At 42.2% G+C, this 14,675-nt stretch overlaps 1 protein-coding gene across 1 annotated transcript in view; it reads right to left on the bottom strand.

Annotated features, from left to right (window-relative positions):
* LAMA1 (laminin subunit alpha 1) overlaps positions 1-14,675 on the bottom strand; it is a 154,477-nt gene that overhangs the window by 137,358 nt on the left and 2,444 nt on the right. The window contains exons 2-3 of the mRNA XM_027088582.1: positions 3,544-3,714; positions 3,240-3,352 (exon numbers count right to left, since the gene is read on the bottom strand). Of these exons, the coding sequence (XP_026944383.1) occupies positions 3,240-3,352; positions 3,544-3,714 (284 nt within the window). The remainder of the gene's footprint in view (positions 1-3,239; positions 3,353-3,543; positions 3,715-14,675) is intronic.

Here is a 14,675-nt window from a genome sequence, read left to right as displayed (position 1 = left end):
TCGTGGCCTCTCCCGTTGCGGAGCACAGGCTCCGGACGCGCAGGCTCAGCGGCCACGGCTCACGGGCCCAGCCGCCCCGCGGCACGTGGGATCTTCCCGGACCGGGGCACGAACCCGTGTCCCCTGCATCGGCAGGCGGACTCTCAACCACTGCGCCACCAGGGAAGCCCCCAGAGTTTACGTTTTTAAAGGAGTGAAACAAAGCAGTCAATGGGTTATTAGTTGATGGTCATCTTTTAATCAGGCTGTGAACCAAAAAAAGGAGGGGAGTGTGAAAATAAAGCACTGATTCACAGTGTGATTACACACTCACTGCCTCACCTGTGCCGACGTCAGGGTGTGAAGTCAAGCCTCCATAAACGTTAACAGGGAAGGAAAAGGGAAGAGGAAGAAGAAAGGAGGAAGCAGACAGCTGTGGTCCTTGCCCTCATGGGGTGTATAATCTAGAAGTTAACTAGCAGCTGGTGAATTGTTGGCCTGACAGGGAAATACACAGACTTTGATGACAGAAAAGTCATCAGAAGGTATAACCACATTCTAGAGTTGAGTGTCAATGAGGCCCAGGAAACAAGGATGAGATGAGGCGGAAGGGAGCCATCCAGCTGTCAATACCTAAGCAGGACCCAAATATAGCCTCACTCCTCATGGGACAACCAGCTCTGGATGCAACAGAGCAGCCAGGATCGCCAACGGTGGGTTCTGGCCAAAAATATTTAACTGGAAAGTTATCAGGACTTTAGAGCTGAGTTTAGTTCATAAGAAATAGAGGGCATAAAGGAACATGTTAACAAAGTCACAATGAAACCACCAGACAAATCCAGAATGTAGGATATTCTACAAGACAACTGGCCTCATCTATTCAAAAATTGAATATCATTTTTAAAAATGTAAGAGAGGACAATTCAGATTAGAAGAGATTTAAAAAGCACATAACAGGCATCAAATGCAATGAGTGTTCCTTACTGATCCTGGTTTGAAAAAGAAAAATAAAAGCTATAAAAGACATCGGTGGCTAAATTGGGACAACTGGATATGGGTGGAGAAATAGTTACTAGGAAATAACTGTTAGTTTTGTTAGCTAATGGCCTGGTGCCTATTCAGAACAAATGTCCTATTTTCTGAAGATACAAAAAATCTTGTATTGGTCCAATGTCACCATGACTGCAATTCACTTGCAAAGTGTTCCCAAGATGAAACAAATGTGACAAACTGCTTAAAAATTCCTGAATCTCGGGGGCGGGTATGTGTGTGTCACAATAATACTGTTTTCTACATATTCAAACATTTTCACAATAAAAAGACTCAATAAATAAATATCTGAGAAAGGTTTGCTCAGCGATAATCATATTGCACTTTTTTTAAACTGAAAGCACAGTAGAAACTTTACGTTGTGTAAAAGGTAAAGAAAATTCTGAGTATTTTGTTATTTTAAATAATCTCAATTTAGAAGCTTATGTAAAAACACTAGAAAGTACTTAGAAGCCTATAATTCTGTGTGTATGCTTGTGTTTGAATATGCCTTAAAGACCTAAAAGTGAGGCCCCCGAATTCCTCAAGCTGATTCAGTCCAACTTACAGCAAAAAGATCTCCTGTTAGGAGAAGTCAAAATTGACAAATTGCAAGATAAACAACAGTTGAACATGGATTTGAAGTCTATTCATAAAATGTCCAGCTGTTAATTTGGCCAAATTCACGTAGTATCGCATTTGTAATGATGAAAATGTTGTAGTTTTTCCCTTAAAGAAGGAAAATACATTGAAAAGATGATGAGAAAACCAACATTTCCTGCAGAAGCATCCTTACCACTGAAACAAAAACAAAAACCAGGGCAAAAAGGGGCTTTTTTCTCTCTTCCTTCAGGCAGATTTGAAAATACAAAGGCATGACATATTAATTCAGGATTCGTGGCTGGAAACACCCAGAAGTATTATTTCACTTACGTTGATACTATGAACCTGAACTTTAAAAATGTCTTCTGAACTTCACATTTTACTACCTCATGTACTGTTACGATTAGAGCTCAAAAGTTCCTTGTGCACGAACAAACACAGTATTGTCTTGTTTTCTACTTAAAATCCTACATTTTTTTTTTTTTTTTTGCGATATGCGGGCCTCTCACTGTTGTGGCCTCTCCCGTTGCGGAGCACAGGCTCCGGACACGCAGGCCCAGCGGCCATGGCTCACGGGCCCAGCCGCTCCGCAGCATGTGGGATCTTCCCGGACCGGGGCATGAACCTGCGACCCCTGCTTCAGCAGGCGGACTCTCAACCACTGCGCCACCAGGGAAGCCCCCTACATATTTTTTAATGATCACTTATTCAAAGAATTATGACTTTTCATCATAAGATCTCCAAAATTCCTATTTCCATCCTACAGTGCATATTTCAACTAGTTGTCTCTTTCAAGGATATTTCACACGACAGTGATGAGTTCTAACCCAAGAGAAACGGAATGGACATAAATAAGAAGGCTATGCCATCACTTTTCTGGAGAACTGAAATCAGAAATTTGACAATAGCTGCCACCTTTCTTTTTCATCCTTTCCACTCAGATTTCTTTCCTTCTCCTTCCCTTCCCCAGAAATATCTGGAGCAGCCAGAGCCCGTACCATGTTTCTCTCCATTCTCCTATGTGGTCTTAAAGCAAAGCAAGGGGATGCAAGTGGGGTCCGAGCCATTTAAATGCTGCCTGTCCCAGCTCGTGCTGAAGGCTTGCTCACAGCAGTAATGGACAACCCCAGGTACTCACAGCCCTCGCAGACAGTGTGACAGGGGTGAGGCTGTGTCCAGAGGTTTAAGACTATCCTCTTTTGTTTCCAAGCTTTGTTTTCTACGTAGAACCCTCTTACAACAGCTGCATAGCGATAACAGCAAGATAACAAGCTCAAAAGGCCAGAAATGCATGCGTTTTGTGACGCCACCTGCAGTGTGTGTGGACACCTGGGTACCGCCTGGCGTGGCATCCTGGGCGGATGGACGATCAGCGTCCCAACATGGCTTCTAAGAACATCAGACCACGTGGAAACACTCCACTCACCTCCCCAAGGATACCTGGGCACGATAAACGTGACAAGAAACGGTACCAAGGACAACTTCTGTGTCTCACTTAAATTCACCGGGTAGAAAAGCAGTGAGACCAGAATGTAAACGTATTAAGAAACAAGTGGACTTTCCGGAAGCTCATGAGATTACAACCCAGCCACCCACAGGCCTCCTGCAGGGGCTCTGGCCTTACCCACCTGTCTCAAGTCCAGAGTGATTGTGACCCAGTGGTACTCTCTCCCGTTTTGGATGCTAGGACTCTGCCACCAGCTATTCGTGCCATCGATGGCATTTGATATGGGATGGCGTTCTGTTGAAAGAAAATAAGAACACGCAATGCTCTCAGCTTCTGGTTTATGTTTTTTAACTCCTAAACTGTAAAATCAGTGGAAATGGACAGGTGAGGAGAACGCAGGTCTGTGGCTCCCTAACGCAAGTCTCCAGGAGTCGGCTCAGAAGGTGTACATTTCCACGGGTCCTCCCAAAGGGGGCGCCACTTGCCTTTGGGGTTGGCACTGCTGCCGTCGCAGAGCCGGCACTGGGCATTGCGCATGGCCCTCCTGGGCACGTGCTCCACCAGCTTGCAGTATGTCTCCGGCCCCTTCTCCCCGCAGGTCGCGTTGGTGCTGATGTGGGCATTGCTGGCAAGGTTGAGAATGGCAGGGAACAGCCCTGAAAGTCAAAAGGCACCAGATCAGCTCCGCCACTTGAAACCGAAAGGTCAGATCACTTCATCTCACTTTGCAAGTAAATCAGAAAGAGATGGCAAACTTACAGTTACCAAAGGGGAAAGGAGGGGAGAGGGATGAATCAGGAATTTGGGATTAACAGATACACACTACTGTATATAAAACAGAGAGACAATCAGGACCTACTGTATAGCACAGGGAACTCTACTCAATATCACAGAATAACCTATAATGGAAAAGAATCTGAAAAAGAATATATCTATATATATAAATGAATCATTTCACACCTGAAACATTGTAAATCAACTATACTTCAATTAAAAAAAAAAAAAAAAAGAAGGAGGGGAGTTCCATGGTGGCCTAGTAGTTAGGACTTGGCACTTTTACTGCCATGGCCCGGGTACAATCCCTGGTTGGGGAACTGAGATCCCACAAGCCGCGCGGTGTGGCCAAAAAAAAAATAATAATAAAATAATTTTAAAAAATAAAATAATAAACAGAAAGAAAAAAAAGAAAAAGATGGTAAGTTCACATGCTGAGCGGAGGGAGCCCTATAGGAAAGCAGTATACATATCAATTTCATTTACATGAAATTCTAGGACAAGCAAAGCTCATCTATAGGAAAAACCAAAGAGCAGTTGCAAAGGATGCGGACTAACCATGAAGGGACTGGGGAATTTTGTGGGGGTCGGGCTCCATTCTCTACCTGATAAAGGTTTGTGTTGCACAGGCACACGCAGGTGTGAAAAATCACAGAATGCACAAGGTTTGGGTAGATTTGTGTATTCCGCTATAGGTTGATGTGACCTCAAAAAATAAAAGTCATAAAAAATTTTTTTTAAAAAAGAGTCATAAAAATATTGATGCAAATGCTGAACAGTTTAGGAGCAAAGTATACTTAGGTCTTTAACTCACTTGGAAATGCATCAAAAAATTAATCTGGATTGAAGGGTAGAGATGGATACATGGACGGACAGGTGAGGAAGAGAGTAGGTAAATGTTCGTTGCAGAATCTAGGTAGGAGCACAGATGTTCACTGTACAGTTCTTTCCACTTTTCTGATTGAAAATGTTCATAATAAAATGTTGGGAAAGTAGGTTTTAAGACAAGGTTCAAATGACCCAAAACCCGTATTTGCCACTGAAATTCAAGCAACTTTCACTTAGGACATGCATCCTGTGTTCACTTTGTTCCAGGTGCCTCTGCTAATACTTACGAGGTCTTTCCTATGATTAACTAGGATTTCTCTCTCTTTGCTTTCTTTACTGCCTGTCTGTTTTGGTGAAGAAAACATTAGAACACAAAGATCCAGTTTTCAAAATTCTCTTCAAGTCAGTATGAATCTGTCTTTGTATAATCTCTTTGTCTCCAGAGATTTTTATCTTTAAGCAGCTGATCCAAACTCTTCAGAAAACAGCCTTTGGATGACTGTGAGAAAAATAACTCCATTGGGTTCTTTAGAGATTTGACTTTATCTTGGTAAAGAGGATCATAGCAGTGAAGATTCTATAAACTTCTAGAAAGGATGGGGCAGGTGATACAGAAGAGGTGTTCTTCACGAATGGATGTTGTGAACTCAGGTAGTGTGAGAAGGAGGGGTTTCAGTTAAGTGGGCTTCCTCTAATTTACCAGAACTTGACTCAAGGTCACAGAAGATAAACTTTTCTTTATAAAGGGCATAGAATCACTATTATCTCTAAAATATTTCTTTTCCAGTGAAATTTGGAAAAGCACAATATAATTTTAGTAATCTAGAAGGAATTCATGTATTTAATTTTTATTTTTTAGGTACTGCTTAATATTTTCAATGACCTTTTTTTTTTTTTTTCCTTTGGCCACACCTCATGGCTTGTGGGATGTGGGATCTTAGTTCCCCCAACCAGCAGTTGAATCCAGGCCCTCAGCAGTGAGAACGCGGAGTCCTAACCACTGAACCGCAAGGGAGTTCCCAACCTTTTCTATTACAAATATTTTAATAATTTAAATTATAAAATAAAAATGGTTATTTTTATGAGTTTCTATATTTAAAAAAACTCACCATGCAACTATTAAAAAAAATAACTTATGGTTCAGTCAAAATAAAAAGAAATATAAATAGAAAAAAAATAACTTATTAGGTAGTCTTCCAAAGACTTTCCACATAAAACAGAGCTATCTATTAGCAGTTCTATTCTAGGAGAATGGCCCTACTCAAATCAATAGACCCTTAGCCTCTCAATAGAAAATAGTTATGGAATATCGTATTCTAGAGCGTTACTCTTAATTTTGAAACATAACACAGACTTACATCATATAAAGTTTTAATATGTTGTGTATTTTTTCGTTTTTAACTTAAAGTTGGTCATTTTTATCATATTCTTTTAAAGGGATTTCTTTGTCAACTAAAAAGCCTTTATGAAAAAATAGATGCACCTTTACATTTAATTATGCAGGTCCCCAGATTATTATTTTTCTCAACCAGTAGTTAGACACTTACATTTTAGGCAATGATCTAGTTCCTAAAGTGACATGTAATTCTTGGGAGTCGTACTTACATGGGGGGAGGAGCTGATATTTATTCTGTTTGGTACCGAGGTAAATATTAATTTTAGTAACTGTGGTGTTACATCCAAATAGCTGCAGTGGTGTTTTCCAGGCTCTGGATCACGTCTATGCATTTTGATTTGCAGTGCAATCAACTCTACCCCTTCCCTTCTCACAGACTAGCCAAGCAAGGAGAAGAAAAAAGGTCACAGGAACTAATTTAACAATGCATTTCTCTATCAACAAATCCTTTACCAGTTAACTAAAAAAATGTTCCCACTTTCTCTTTTTTTCTCCCCCTCCAGTTGCTGGACATCAAGAGAACAGCCCACTTCCTGCCCGGAGCTCGCCCCACCCCAACCTGCAAGGGCCTTGAGTTATTGGGGAGGTGGAGGGTGAAGGGGGCGGGGGTCAGGAGGGCACCTGCCTCTTTACTCAGGAGCCTGTGCTCTGAGTCACTGAGAAAAAGAAGTTTAAACCTTGTGAACATAACATAACTTTGGTGAATAATATCTCAATTGTAGGAATCAGGTAGGTCTTACACTAGACAGGTTTTAAAGCACTTCCACACCTCCTTACCTGGCTGGTATTCTAAAAACACTTTTAATAAAAAGAAAGATAAGTCCCTTCGTTAGCATGGTTGTGTAGAGAAACACCTTGAACTGACTAATTTCTAAAATCTATAGGGTTGCCTTTCACTAAAACTAAATCTTTCTTCTCAGATAAGCTCATATTTGGGGAAAAAAAACTTCACTAAAAATTATTCCTTACCTATTACATTCGCTCTCACTTCATAGTTCTAGAATAATTATTATTCCTTGTTGCATATGACCACAGCAGCTAGAATATGAAAGAAAGTTGGAAATTTGTACTGGAGGAAGCATGTTTGAAGAAGAATTTTAAAAAATTCCTCAGGTTGCTGAACCTTTTCAAAGACTACTGAAATATTTCAATAAAGGGCAACTAACGTGAGCTTCAGGTAGGGGGAGAAATAGGAAATCAAACGGTCAGAAAGGGCACTGGGATCAAGAACCTGCCAAGAACAAAAGTTCGGCTTTACACATAAAAATCAAAGGCAGAACGAGGTCTGCAGCAGGCACATGTGACACAGTTTCCCATCACTTGGCCGTGCACTTAATATATTAGACGACTATACATTTTTGTTGAGAGACATTATTTACTTTAGTTAGTGTTAACTGTGATTTGTACTTTTGCCCCCATTCGGGACACACAATGGAATCATTTTTCCACCCCTATACTTAACCAGTAGCTAAAGACTTCATGACACCAAACTCCATCGAGCATGAAATAAATTCCTTCTCACTCACCAGTAGTTCCTTTTCTTTTTTAAAACCCTTTATTCACAGTCTGGGTCCACTTGGCCTTCTTAAATGCATTTTAGGACCACTTTCATCTACTGGAAACTCCCTCATTAATAGTAGGTGAAAACTACCATGAAACTGAGGGCAAAAAAATGCTACTACACATGATTAGCGCAGTTTTTAGCTGAGATACTTTCCACATTGAATAATTTGTTTTTAAAAGTTTCTGGGCTTTTTCCCAGTAAAAAATATTTTTGCTATCTTAAAAATAGGGTATCTAAAACACTGACTAGCGCCAAGGTGCAAGGCTCACTGCAGCAATTTCTTTATCAATATTTCTCAAATTATTCGGGGCCAACCGTTCGTGGCCTTAATGCATTTGGGGTGTAAGAGAAGCATGAGTTTTTTCTAATGAGTTTTTTTTTTCTTTTTTGGAAAAAAAAAATTTGGGGGTTCTACCAAACGTTATATTTGTCTAATCCATACTCAGAGTCATTGTGATATTCTGAAAAGGAAACGATTTGCAATTCTAAGGTAAAGTATCTGGGAAAATATGTTCAGATAGTTTTTAATGGCATATTTAATATCTAACCTGGAGGTGTCCAGGCTTAAAATGGACTGTCCATTCTAATCATGGGTTTACTATCACCTCTATTAGAATCACTAGTGCCTGTAACAGCAGCTTTGGGTAAGAAGTGAGCATGTGGGATTTTGAGTCAGAAAGCCCTTGGCTTGAATTCCGGGTCTACCAGTTGCCTGCTGAGGGCTTCCCCTCTTGAGTCTCCTTGTCTGTGTAATGAGAAGCACTATGCCTGGGAATATTTATGAGCATTAAATGAGACTGTGTCATAAAGGGCCTAATACAATGTATGAAGGGCTCAATAAATAATTGCTATGATTATTTTCATATTATCATTGGATATCACTAATACAAATATAATTAGACTTTCATGGTTATATTTCATCTATTGGAGTCTCTGTATCTCTGATTAAGTTTTAGATGAAGTAGTTGGTTTGCATTTAAGGGTCACCAAGTACGAAAAGGATCTACCTTTAAAGAGAAGAACCATGCAGCCCAGAAAGCTGTGCATCACGAGAGAGGCGTGGAGGAAACTCAGACCCTCGGGTCACCCCACCCTCCTCCAAGGCAGGGGGTCCCTGCACAGAAGGCTGAGCAGGAGTGTTCGCCCGACTCACTCATCCCACCTCACCCTCCGGCCCTCCCTCTCCTCTTTTCCTTCTTATTATTCTTTCTGTTGTTGCCTTTGCAACACTGTATAGCTGGATCCAAGTTAAACGTACATTTGTAAACAGCGATCCCCTCCTCTCATTTTTCTGTAAGCTGACAGGGAAGGCATCTCTGGGGTGACATTTGAGCAGCTGCCTCAAAAATAAGAAGGGACTAGCCATGCAGGGGTAGCACTATCGTTTAACACATCTGGCTTTCTTTGTACTCTCCTTGCATTAAAAACATGCTGAGAATAGGTCTATGAGCTTTGTCAAAGGGGTCCACTGGCGCCAAAAGGTCAAGCACCCAGGCAGGGAGAGCACTTCGGCTAAAGTGCCGGGAGCCAGGAGTTCACGGCGTAGGTGACTCTGTAAGTCTGCTTTCCCACCTCCTCTGCCAGGAACCTAGCTCATCCCTGGACAAGGCAGCCAGGAGGATCCAGGTGGATTGTGAAGGTGAGAGGGCCTTGGACCAAGGCAGGAGTTAATGTCCTGCTCAGGTGAAGTCCTCAGCCACCTGACCAGGTGGCCTGGAGAAGCAGCTGCCTCCAGCTCAGGGGCCCCAAGTGGAAAATGAGTCCTTAATGCCAGCTAGGTTGCAGGACCAGAAGACGAGATGCCTTGAGGAAACTAATGAAAACGTTCCCTCTCTCCCAGGGAATATAATCACCCTCACGAGATGTAGGTTATCATCTGATTTCCCACATTTGGCACACGAGCGTATTTTCAGGGCACGCTCTCTGTGGATGCTAAGGACCACACATGAAAGGAGAGAGGGGTAGAGACAGAGGAACGTTTAAACTGAAATTACTTGACAGTAATGCATCCCAACCCCTAAGATATGTTCAGGAGGCTCTTGACAAGCTGTGGCACAATTCATCTTAACTCAAACTTTTTTTCTCAGAAAACAATACAAATATACCTGTATATTATGAAGTAGGTGCATTTGAAAAATATTATAAATTAAACTGTTTTCCCACTTTTACTTCTAATTCATCAGCCATTGACAGCGGCTTCTGACAATAAGGGATTCCTTATTCCTGTTTCTTTCCCACAAGAAACCTACAACCAACATTTTGCCAAACAGAACTACACCATTTAAAGACATTCTATTTCAAGTTATTTATTATAAATTAAAATCACTTTAATCATTACTTGTTTTGTTTATCAAATACCAATAGTTTCAGAATGTTGAAACAATAAAACATCGACACTAAAGTTGAAATAGATGAAAGTTTTGCTTGCTTTGTGTCAAACAGGGCTTCTGTTTCCGATGAGAATTCTGCAAACTTACCAGTTATTTTATTTCTCAAAATATCCACCACTTGGGAGCACTTGTGAAGGAGAGTGACTTGAGTCCCCTGTGGGCTGTAGCGGACCCCTTTCAGCCGAGACAGAGAATGAATGGCCCCTCCCTCCGTTCCCAAAAAGCAAATACTTGGTTTTTGGACGAAACCTATGTAATCATTGGTGGCTGTTAGTAAAAGAAAAAGCTTTAAAATATTCTAGGGATTCCAAGGCCCTTTCCAGCACAGTGGAAAAAAAAAAAAAAAAGATGGGAAAGAGAGAGAGAAAGACCCCACAGGAACTTGAGGGAGAAGTCAAATCCCAGCTCCTGGGAGTACGGCATTTAACACCCTTGACTTTTTTTCTCACGTGGGAAGATGAAAAGAAATTTAATCTCAGAAAACCCAGATGGGGTGGTGGGCAAAAGGCCTTGGAAGGGTTTTGCCAGAGTCCATTTCCATAGCAATGGGCTCGAGGTGTCCTTGACAAAGACAGAGGTTTTCACTGTAAGATAAACAAGCTATGAGGACCTAGGCCTGAACACTGTCTGTAGAAACTAACACCTTATCAAGACCGCCTCCTCCTGCCACAAAGGTTCCTTAATGCTTATATTTGATGACACTGCGGGTTTTGACTCAATACCCGAGTTTAGTTGCAGAGACCATGACTACAATTCATCCATCAAGAGGTTTTCTCTTTTGTTGCCACAAAACTGAAATTTAAGGGCAACAATTAAAAAGCTCTACAGGATCGAAATCACTATAGCACACAGGCAAAGCGCAAAAGCACCTCAACATCCATAAGTATTTTGATATTTCATATTATTCCCATTACCCTGGGAAGCCACTGCCCCTCCTCCCTCCTCTAAATCCTTACAGGAGGGAACTCAGCTTAAAGGGAAATCAAAAAGCAAGTGCAGCCTTTAGGTGGAATGTTGACAGCTCTGTTGAATGAAAATGCAGTTATATTCTGCTTGTATCAATATCGTTTATCATGTCTACAATGTTGATATCATTTGCTTAAATACCTAAAAGCATCAATTAATTCAACATTTCCTAACCAGCTAAACGCTTCCAAAAACCACCAACTTTTCTACGAACGCTTCAAGGTCTTAGTTATTTCTTCCCCCTTCTTCTGCCACTTCTGTGCTCCATTATATAAATTTTACTTGCTTATGCTTTAAAGCTTTGGCATGCTCTTTAGGGACGTACCCAAGGCCACTTCATGGGTGTGCAGTCGCCCTTGGTTTACAGCCCTGTTGACGCTGTCTTGAAATTTCTCATAATGTAAACAAGGGGGCCCACATTTTCATTTTGCACCAGCTCTTAAAATTACGTAGTTGGTTCTGGATATGCCTTGTGAAAGCGTCAGTCAGGGACTGTCCTCGCGAGCATCCGTGGACCTCTGATTGGATCACTTGGCATTCGAGATGCCCCATGCGTTACCGCCTCTAACACCAGGACAATGACCCCAAGGAGGCTGGATCCACCGGATTACAGCTCCATTTATTCCAGAACATACTGAAAGGGACAGCTTACAAACCACGAAAGCATTTGCAATATCTTCCACCTTCCACCTCAGAGTCCAACAGCAGACAAACACATCTGACAACTAGAGTAAACACCCCAATCAAAAGTCCAGAGTCACATTATCTTGGTATCATTCTCACTGGGGCTGATAACACTGTACTTTCTGAGTTCTAGTACCATTGTTTTTTCTGAGATTGGGCTGCTTCTTTATCTAGATACATACGCTTAATGGGATAATCTGTCTATTTTTTTAGAGCTATTACTAAGTCAAGGATGTATATGAGAATCGTGATCACTCTCTTCAGTTCCTGGCCTCACGCTGGCTCTTCACTCAACTTCAGTTCGGATTCTCCTCCTTTAAATCACTCAAAATGCCCTCGTCAAGGTCTCCATCCCCAGCGTGCAGTTCACCTGCAGTTTACTGGACCTCACGGTAGCTTTTGTAAACAAGGACCCTTCTCTCTGGTTTAAACCCCTCTTCTTTTGGCCCTGTCATAACTGCAGACACCTAGTTCTTCCCTCTGTCACAGCAGCTTGCTGGCCGTCTCTGCCAGTGATCCAGACTCTCCCCATGACCGATGTCCCAAGGAAAGCAGAAGAGGCCCATCCCCCATACAGGCACATTCTCAGGGGGAAAGCGGGAGGCGTATACTTTCCCCCAAAACTATTTACAAACACTATTTCGGTTTTCCACCCCACGTGCCCAGCACTCCCTTGTTCGATATGATTAGTCCCCATGTGGATAACAACAGAACAAGGCATCACACGCATGGGAAGTGAACACACTGTGTCCTGGAATGAGTGGAATCTCAACAGTGGCTAAAATAAATCCAGTATAAGTTTCACAGGACCTTCCTGTGATGCAGGACCTTCCACGTTTCCCCAAACCCACCTGCAAGCACAGCGCAACCTGGGTGAAGACGGAAAAGATGCTCTAGTTCCTGGTGACAGGGACACACAACATGAAAACGGTGCTATGAGAAAAGTGAACATGACCTAAGGTTGAATTAATAGAAAATGACCCTTGGCATCCACAGATTTGATCTTTATAATTGAACTATGCACAAGATTTACGAAAGTCATTCTGTGCTCAACTGGGCAAAGAGAGGGTTGGAGCAGAGCTTCTCAAACTTTTATCAAGTCAGCTGGAGATCTTGTTACAAATGCAGATTCTGATTCTGCAGGGCAGGGCTGGAGCTGAGCTACTTCCTGGTTAAGTATCTCCCTGGGGCTGCTACTCTGACTTCAGCAGATGAAATGGTCTCTTGGGGTTTTTCCAGCTCTAACTCTCTGGGGTTGGCCTATTCAGCCGGGCCCTGGAACAAAGTTCATCAGACTGATGAGTAAGATCACACTTCCTCCAGAGTCTTCTGTCACTATTTAACCAGAACTCCAGATTCCCCGCACTGCATTTATGTTTTGGAAACCTTTGGCAATTATTTTTAGAGGGAATTCAGGACTTTGGTTAAAACAAAGTTTTTTGGCTTATTGTAAAGAGGGAAAAAAGGTGAAGGCCTCCAAAATTAAAGATGTAACATACAAACAAGGTCACCTGAGCATCAACCAGGACAATCTATTAATCCAGTGTTTTGATTCCTCAGTCCTGTTCGACCCGAGTGATGCTGCCACTGGCTGGTTCATCCATGTTGAAAATGATGCTATTGAAGACATGGTGAAATGCTTCGATGATGTTAAATTTTAAAGAAGGCTATGTACCTGCGCTGCCTATTGCTGACAGAGACCCAGCCCTTGCAGCCTGTCCTGTCCTGATGGTGCTGGTATTCTGACCTGATGTCTTTTCACAGAGGCCTGGAGGGGGCTTTACACACGGGGGTGGGGTGGGCCAGAGGGGACAGCATGGCATCCATCCCCTGGCTGCCCTGGGACCTTGCCTTTGAGCTTCCGGGACATGGTCCAGGTCTAGGTGACAGAGGAGAGGAAGCATTTTCAAAAGAGCCTCTGAGCAAAAACAGGGCCATCCTCAGAAGGTGGGGCCGTCTCCCCATCGTAGCGAGGAAGACAGCTGGAGAGACTTGGGAAAGGTCAAGGACACAGCAGTGCCCTTGAGCCCTCCGCCCCCATCATATTAAAGTAAGATTTCTAATATTATTTTTCTTTCATTTTCTGAATTTTTCCCTATATTTTCATTATGATAATAGGGAAAATTTAGTCTATTTCCACACATTAGTAGTGAATCAGAACCCAGCCTGGACCGCATGAATAGGTGACTCTCAAACAGGCCACATTTATATACAACTTCTCTTTTTATATTTTAAATTGAAGTATAGTTGATTTACAATGTTTCAGGCGTACAGCAAAGTGATTCAGTTTTATATATATATGTATGTGTGTGTGAGTGTGTGTGTATTCTTTTTCAGATTCTTTTCCATTATAGGTTATTATAAGATATTGAATATAGTTCCCTGTGCTATATAGTAGGTCCTCGTTTCATATTCATCTTCTTTAATACATTTTCTTTTCAAACAAACCAGTAAAACCCAAATAGCCTGTCTTTCCTGCACACTGCAGTAGGATTCACATATAGGTCCCCCACTTTGAGCAAAGTACACATCTTCAACCAATGGACTGTGGACGGTGAGTTCTCTGTTTTAGTCCTAAGTGGCACTTTCCATACTTGCCCCTCCCCCTCGGGTCAGCACCTCAGCACAGACCTCCCCCTGCTGACTCTCCAATCCTCTGCCCTTTACACTGGACAAGCTGGCATGGTTAGGAGCCTAATTTGTTTACAGGAGGATGTCAGCCCTTCTTTCAACCTCTTAGATTGGTTCCCCACTGGCCAGTCCAGAACTTCTGTGAGTGCGGCAATTGTTCCCTCCTGGGGGTTGCAATTTCCAGAGCCCTCCCCGACTTGAGGGTCTTGAAACCGAGGATGTAAACTGATTGACTCAAGATGAGCATCCTCTAAACATAAACGGTAACTAGTACAGGTCTGAAATTAAGAAACTTCAATATAAAGACAGTGACTCGGTGCATGTGATATTGTGTGTGTGTGTGTGTGTGTGTGTGTGTGTGTGTGTGTGTGTGTGTGTGTGTGT

Source organism: Aethalodelphis obliquidens, unplaced genomic scaffold (assembly GCF_003676395.1).
Source record: "Aethalodelphis obliquidens isolate GAN/ISIS:26980383/991018 unplaced genomic scaffold, ASM367639v1 scaffold63, whole genome shotgun sequence".
NCBI lineage: Eukaryota > Metazoa > Chordata > Mammalia > Artiodactyla > Delphinidae > Aethalodelphis > Aethalodelphis obliquidens.
The sequence above is the reverse complement of the archived record's forward strand: the minus strand, read 5'-3'. Positions and strand labels throughout refer to the sequence as shown.